Source organism: Scomber scombrus, chromosome 21 (assembly GCF_963691925.1).
Source record: "Scomber scombrus chromosome 21, fScoSco1.1, whole genome shotgun sequence".
Classification (NCBI taxonomy): domain Eukaryota; kingdom Metazoa; phylum Chordata; class Actinopteri; order Scombriformes; family Scombridae; genus Scomber; species Scomber scombrus.
This window is the reverse complement of record NC_084990.1, coordinates 11,081,331-11,088,775: the sequence shown is the minus strand read 5'-3', so window position 1 is coordinate 11,088,775 and position 7,445 is coordinate 11,081,331. Positions and strand designations below refer to the sequence as shown.

The 7,445-nt window shown below is 42.1% G+C and overlaps 1 protein-coding gene across 1 annotated transcript; it reads left to right on the top strand.

Moving 5' to 3' along the window:
• Positions 1–1,148: 1,148 nt before the first annotated feature.
• metrn (meteorin, glial cell differentiation regulator) lies at positions 1,149–6,938 on the top strand. Its single transcript, XM_062442410.1, has 4 exons — positions 1,149–1,423; positions 2,139–2,572; positions 4,169–4,228; positions 4,894–6,938. Exons 1-4 carry the CDS (start codon positions 1,320–1,322, stop codon positions 5,205–5,207), a joined length of 912 nt encoding a protein of 303 aa, XP_062298394.1. The 5' UTR covers positions 1,149–1,319; the 3' UTR covers positions 5,208–6,938.
• Positions 6,939–7,445: the final 507 nt, after the last annotated feature.

Genomic DNA, 7,445 nt, shown 5'->3' with positions numbered 1-7,445 from the left:
GAATATTTGATTTGGTTATAAATACCACAACATGAAAGAGAAGCCCAGCAGGGGAAAGGGCAGAGGGCACGACAACCAGAGGAGGCAAAATCTTCATCATCGTCACCATCATATATGTTGCTCCTGAAAATCAGGTTAGCATTATTTAACTGTGACCGGTGCTTTGTGTCTCCTGTTTTGTCTCTTACACCCATATCCACTCCAAATCTTAAAAAGTCAATATTTTATAATTCTAGCTCTCAAAATGGCTATGCAAGGTCAGGGGTTATGGGTTTTTTTTTTTTAAAGACAAACACAACAGATTATAATTACAAAAAGTATTTTATTCATCTTTAACAGAAAGTGTTTATTAAACAAAAGTAAAGAACATTTTGAAAACTAAGGTATCTCTGCTCTAAAGCCTGAATCAGCATCACAAAGTAGCAAACATACATTCTTGTTTTATATTATATTTAAAGTCGCCTCTCTCAAAGATTTTGCTTATTGTTACATCTCTTGGAAGTATGCATGCCTTTTTTGATTACTTGATTACTTGTTTAGTCTTGTTTAAACTCCATTCATTTCCCAGAGCTGGAAATAGCATCTTCAGAATGCTTGTTTTGTCTAACCAACAGTCCAAAATCCAAAGATATTCAGTTGATAATAATCTAAAACAGAGACAAGCAGAAAACATTCACAATTGAAAAGCTTAAATGGTTATTTTTCTTTTGATTGACTAAATGAGCTGTAGAAATGAACAACATTTGAATACAACAATATTTCTGGATTATGCATATAAGGATATGCAAAGAAGTTGATACGTTTTTTTCTTTCGGAAAAAAAACAGGCACAAATTATTATTCAAAACAGAGCATTTTTAATATGACTTAAAACATGTTTGGAGGGGGCCTTAAACTTTCTCTAAAATCGCCCAGCATCAGTTAATTGTAGTATTTGCAGTCTAGACATGTCCAACACAATAGTGAATTGTAACATGGTTTATTTTATGCAAACTGTTAGTCATTCTGCAGGTCAGACGTACCTCCCCCCCTCCTCTGTGTGAGTGGTTTAAAGTTTCTCTGGTTGCGCTCTGATTGGTCGCTGAAGTTTTTCTGAGGGGGAATAAACTTCAGAGCTGCGCGTCCTCTGGTGCACAGCAACACGGAGCGTCGTGAGCTGCAGTGGTATTCTCTTATCTTAGACATCAGGGTAAGAGGATACTAAACTATGGAGTTTGTTAGAGATATAATTAGATTTGTTTCATAGACGATTTTGCAGCTTTTGGAATAATCTTTTCTTCTTTTTTTCAAACATTTTTTACTTTGCATCAACTGTCGAAAATGTCTTTTGGAGTTCGGATTTACGCAATTTGGATTTTACTTTTGGTCATTTTTGACGCGGCTCTCTCAAACTATTCGGAAGACCAATGCAGCTGGAGAGGCAGGCAAGTACTTCGTTTATCTCCCATTTGCAATTTTTGCATAAATTAAAAAATATATTTAAAATTGTTGCTCAGAGATGCAACAGGTGGCCCTTTTTGTGTGTTTGCTTTTTGGAGCGTGTAAAAGGACTATGTTTGTTTGAATGCAACAACATGTTGAAACTTGCCATTGGGGCGCAATTAAAATGTTTTAGTGGTCTGCTGCGATTGCGCCTCCGGGCTGTCTGCAGGAGCCATGAGGGGTCCAGACAGACAGGAGACTGAAGGATTAGTTCTGATAACTGGAGAAGCTACACACTGTGGATGACGTTGTAACAGTGCAGCTTTATTATAGTGATGTTATTAAAATGCCTGCAGAGGACTTTCAGGAAATGTATAAATTTGGCTCTAAAGATGCTGTTAAGGGCCCTTGGCCCCCCAGAGCTTCCAGTAGGCGGCGCTTTCTCTTATTAAACTTTTTTTTTTCTTTTTTTCTTTTCTCTAACTAAAAAGTTATTTGGGGTTTCTATTCTTTTATTATGACTATTTTTGATTAGCTGTTTGCATTACCCACATTTAAACCATCTCAAACCATCCCGCAGTTAAACAGTGTGCTTGTTTTAAGTGTATCCACTGATGATGTTAGGAACTTAAGTTTTCAAGCCCAAACTGTAAAGGCAGTTCTTACCTGGGAGAATAATATCAAAACTAACCATCCTCTGTTCTTCCCCTCATACAGTGGTTTGTCCCAGCAGCAGGGAAGTGTGGAGCAAATCTCCCTCCACTGCTCTGAGGGTACTCTGGACTGGCTGTATCCCAAAGGAGCCTTGCGACTCACCCTGTCACCCCGTCTGCCCTCTGTGGCGGTGGGGCCTGGCGGGAGCAGCTCCGGACTCATCACAGCCTGCGTCAAGCCCTCTGAGCAGTTCCATGGAGCCCAGCTATACCTAGAGAGAGATGGGGTCCTGGAGCTCCTGGTAGGGGACCGACTGGAGACCTCTCCCCCACCGAGGGTTCGCTGCTTCAGCCGCCTGCCAGGGGAGAGGGTGGCTCTCTTCCTGCAAGCTACACCTCACCAGGATATCAGCCGGCGGATCGCCTCCTTTCGGTATGAGTTGAGAGGGGACTGGACTGCTCGCCTGTCACTTGACTCCAACCCCATCAGCAGTGAAGGTGAGTCAGTCAGGCATGAGTCAGCCATGTTGGTTTGAGTAAGGCTGCTTTGGGGCAAACAGAAGTAGACAGTGAAGTTTTTCACTTTAATTTGTCATTTGTAGTTGTTAATGAACAGGAGAGGAACTTGTGTGGACGTTTTTTGTCTTTATAACAGAAGCTTAAAGCTATTTAATCTATGTGACTGTTGCTGTGTGAACATTTCAAAACCTTAAGTATCTTCAACCTCAAAACTTTACTATCTTTGAAAGGCAAAGAATATATGACTACTTGGACATATAAAACTCCTCACAAACATCTCCAAAATGTAGTCAAGGCACTTTTCCCTTTCTGAAAAGGTAGAGAGATCCAAGGTTTTAACCCACCAATGTAGGTTTTAACCCACCAGTATAATAAACTTCTCTCTGTAGATGATTCATAATTCATAACAGGCCTCTGTGGGCTGGCTGGACTTTCCAGAGCCCATGCAGAGTGCAGAGAAGAGGAAGTGGCCAAACTTTCCCCAGAGGCGTGCTGGTTTGGAGCAGGAGAAGGGGAGACGTGGAGTGGGGAGGGAGGGGGACAAAAGCACAGTATGTGGGGCTTTCTCCAGAGTCCAGAGCCCTTTGAATGGGTGCCGCATGAGTATTCTGGGATTACTGCCGTCGCCTAGGCAACAGGGAGGCCTCTACCCAGCTGAGATGCTCCTCTCTTTTGTTGAGCTGCCTCTCTGTGGGGAGACTTGTCTGTAGGAGTGTAACCCCCCTCGCCCACATCCCTCTCTCTCTCTCTCTCACACACACACACACTGATTAGGTTTGGATGGGGGTTTAGCCTAGAGAGGAAGGAATCTCATTTATCAAGAGGTTTTCACTATGGAGGAGAATGTGTGGGGTGGGCAAGGGGCCTCCAAAGAGCCACAAGGAGAAGAAAACTTTAAAAAATGCCTGGACTCTTTTTTTTTTTATTCTACCCACAGTTCACTCATTCAGACAGCCAGTGCTTTGCTGGTTTGGTTTTAATTTTTTTTTTTTTTTTTTGTGGTAATCTGGCTATACTGCTATGAACTACAGGAAAGTGCATTTAATATCTTTATATATATTTAGTTTTTTCCAGTTTTCAAAAAGGCCTCAGCAGAAAGGAAGGGAAGTATTTTATGAAAAAGTAGAATTGTGGTGCTTAAAAAAAAAAAATCTTTGAAGTCCTCCCCCACTCCCTCTCCTCGGCCCCTGTCTAGCAGGCTTTGATGAGGTGTGACTGTAGACACCCTGGAAGGCTTTAGGGGGGAAGTTTCATTTGGCCCTTTAAATTGTCCGGGGTGGAAGAGCCTCGCACCTTAAAGCTCCACTGGTCCTCCTCTGCCAACTGTAAAAGTAGCAGCTGTCTGTTAGAACGCTGTGGTTGGTCGCTCCTTTGTTGCTCGTTTTTGCGCAGATTTTTAGGCCTAGATTCACAACTCACATTCCTGCATGTGATCTTTTATCTGGAAACACACTTTGATTTCCAGAGGCTCAATATAAATATTAGCATATAGGTGTTTTCTAACGGTTTAAAATGTTACGTGGGGTCACCAACTGACTCTTCTCTTTCTTTTTTCTCCTCTCCTTGTCTCTCCAGAAGCCTGCAGACCCTGCAACAACACAGAAATCCTGATGGCTGTCTGTACCAGTGACTTTGGTAAGTTACCTGACATAAAAAGCTACTGGTCACATATGTAAAAACACAGTGACCCAGGAATGATATGTCAATGTCACACAGAAATCCCCTCCTTCTAAGTCAGTCAGGATTATCATACTTAACCAGACCACCAAATGGCAAGAAGTCTTTGCAGCAAAAAGCCACAGAAAATAATGATTTCTTGTCAGGATCTACAAATCGGTTGTGTCGAATTGGTTTAAAGTCAGAGCACCCCAGTGCCTCTAAATCCTCTCCTCCCAAAAGTGCAGAGGTTAAAGGTGAAACAGCAGCTCTCTGCACCCCCAACAACCCCCCCGCCCACACACACACACACACACAAGAACCCCTACGGAAGGCACTGTAGTGGACTAATCCTAACATCACCCCCTAGAGAAGGAGCAGTGGACTAATCTCTTGGCCTCTGATTGAGCTGTAATGGGACTGAGGAGAAGTTCAGCTGGCAACAAAAGTTAGAGAAATTAGTGGGCAGGCTTGGGTCTTGACATGGCCTTTACCTTCAGTTGGTAGCCAGCAAAGAACCACATCTCTTGCTGAATTGGACAACACAACATTGAAAGATGGCAGAAATAAAGCAAATCATTTTTATATGAACAGAATCACAGAAATGAATTGGAAATTAACCCAACTATGCTCTTTATCCACAGTTGTGCGCGGTAACATCAAGTCAGTGGGGGAAGATGAGAACCTACGGGCGGCAGTGATCAAGGTCAGTGCCACTCGGGTGTTTCGTCAAAAGTACATCCTGTTCACCGGCAACAGTCGCCTGACCAAACGGGGTGAGATCAGGACTCTGCTGCAATGTGGTGTCAAACCGGGGCCCGGCAGCTTCCTTTTCACTGGTCGGGTCCACTTTGGGGAGGCCTGGCTGGGCTGCGCTCCCCGCTACAAGGACTTCCAGCAGGCATACATCATGGCTAAAGCAGCCCAGCAGATACCTTGTGAACTGCCAGTAGACTGAGCTGAAAACTCTCCAGCAGCTTGTCTACCACACAGAATCGAGGCTGTACTGAAAGCCAGGCCAAACTCTGCCCTGTTCCATGTTTCGGAAGAAGCCACGACAAACAACCGTTGGCCGATGTGGCCATGGCGCCACTAATGGATATAGTCTTCCCCAAAGGACTGAGGAGTGAAATATGCAGTGCAATATGCAGTCCCCCAGGTCCCCAAGACCTGGTGAAGTTGTTAAATGAGGGACATGGTTGAAATGAAGATTATACGCATTTGGCATTGGACGGTTTGAGTAATGCCATTATGCAGGTTCAGAGGCAATCTCTTGAAAGGGGTTCTATTTGGGATAAATTAAGTCAAGCCATTAATTCAGGCCTATTGAGAGTCATTGCTTTGAAACTCAGGAACATTTATGAAAAGTTCTATAGAAAGCTTACTGCCTTAGTTGCTATCCCAGCGAGGGTAAACTTTAGGCAGGTGTTGCTGTGGTCCAAGATTTCAAATTTTCTACCTTTTCCTACAGGGTTTTTGTTTGGAAAATGTCTGGCCCACATTTATTAGCAGCCAGGCAGCCAGAGGACAGTGTGTTTAGCATGCTTTGGTGGTCACCTCTTTGCTGGTGTCCTCCTCAGTGTGACTAGTATTATTAAGGAGATTATAAATGGTCCTCACAAAAGGAAAAGTAAAGATATATATATATATATTTGCACTGATAAATGAAAGGGAATGATCTGGAAAGTGATGCTGCAAGCACTGAAAACCAAATAAAAAGCAACTATATGTAGCATAGTGGAGCAGTTGAGAATTTTAATATATGTACAGATAATTTGAGCACATGCAGAAGTAACACAAAGCTGAGGCTACCTGAGCAGCTCAAAGTAGTGCTGAAAGCACTTTTCATATTCTCGCCAACTCTGAGATTTTGCTTCTGTAAGGAGATGTAGGCTTTTAAGAGCAGTGGGTTACATAAGTTTATAAGATATCACATCTTCAGTGGGTTTCGTGTCAATTGCCATCCAATATTTTTGCAAAATGTTAAGTACAGTAATTGGACTGTAAAGAGAGTCATTTAAAACCTGTGGAGTTAAATTGTAGCAGTTTAGCCAAAGCAGTTAAAAGTTTGGTTGTTGTCAATCACTGCTCTCCAATGATTCTGCCGCTCATTATCAAGACATGTATAACAAGAAATGAATACCAAGAAGACTATTTTATGTTGTGAAGTAAAAAGAAAAAAAAAAGATTTTATTCACCTGTATATAAACAGTAATGTTAGAACAGACGACAACAGCCATTCATAACTGGCACCCAGCGCTTTTCTGTGCTATAGAAGTAAGAATGGAGGAATATACAGAAAACTCCTGTGACCAGTTATTGGTGGAAAAACAAGTTATCACACTGAACAAGGCTAGCTCAAGAGAAACACAAAATATGCATTTAATGTGTAAAAATTCTGTTCTGTAAAATGATTTCATAACTAATGTGCACTATATCAACAAGGAGAGGGGATCATACCAAATGACCGTGATGTGCTGAAGCGGTATGTTTTTAAAAGCGTACACTGCCATTTTGCTGTTTGTTGTTTCTTTTTTTATGTGAATTTGTGTTTATATCAATGTGAATGTAAATATGTCAATAAGAAAATTCTAGAAATGTTGGCATGAAAAATGCCTGTGGAAAAAAAACACTGTCTCAGTATTGTGGATTATTTCTATGTTTGTCTGTGTCATTAAATATACTTTAAGAAAACACCCTGAATGTTTTGGGATGTAATTCTTGTTCTTTTTCTGCTGATTCTTTAAGGCTTTTTAATTCAGTACAGTCACTTAATTCTCCATAAACATGATGCAGCTGGATCATTAGAGTAGCAGCACACCAGCTATTTCACCTAACACATCAAATCTGTTCATCCTACATCACATTACATTCAGGCAAAGGTTATCAACCATGGTAAACCTTTCTCAGACATAAGTCACTTCAAGTACCCATAATTCAGACCCATGAATGCTCAGAACAAATGGCATGCCTGAGTGAGCGAGAGGCCTAAAAGGCAGAGAGATTTAGGGAGTGTTTAGGGCCCTGAGAGCGTTTGGACGGGGAAGGACGTAGAAAACAGGTTGGAATTCTGTTGTCCTTGGCCCCCCGTTTTCAGCTTCAGGAAGCAATAAATTGCCATTAAGGGAGCAGCATGGCAGACTGGGTTGAGCTGAGGTGCCACACAGTCGCTCACTCCATCCTGACCACGTGTGCA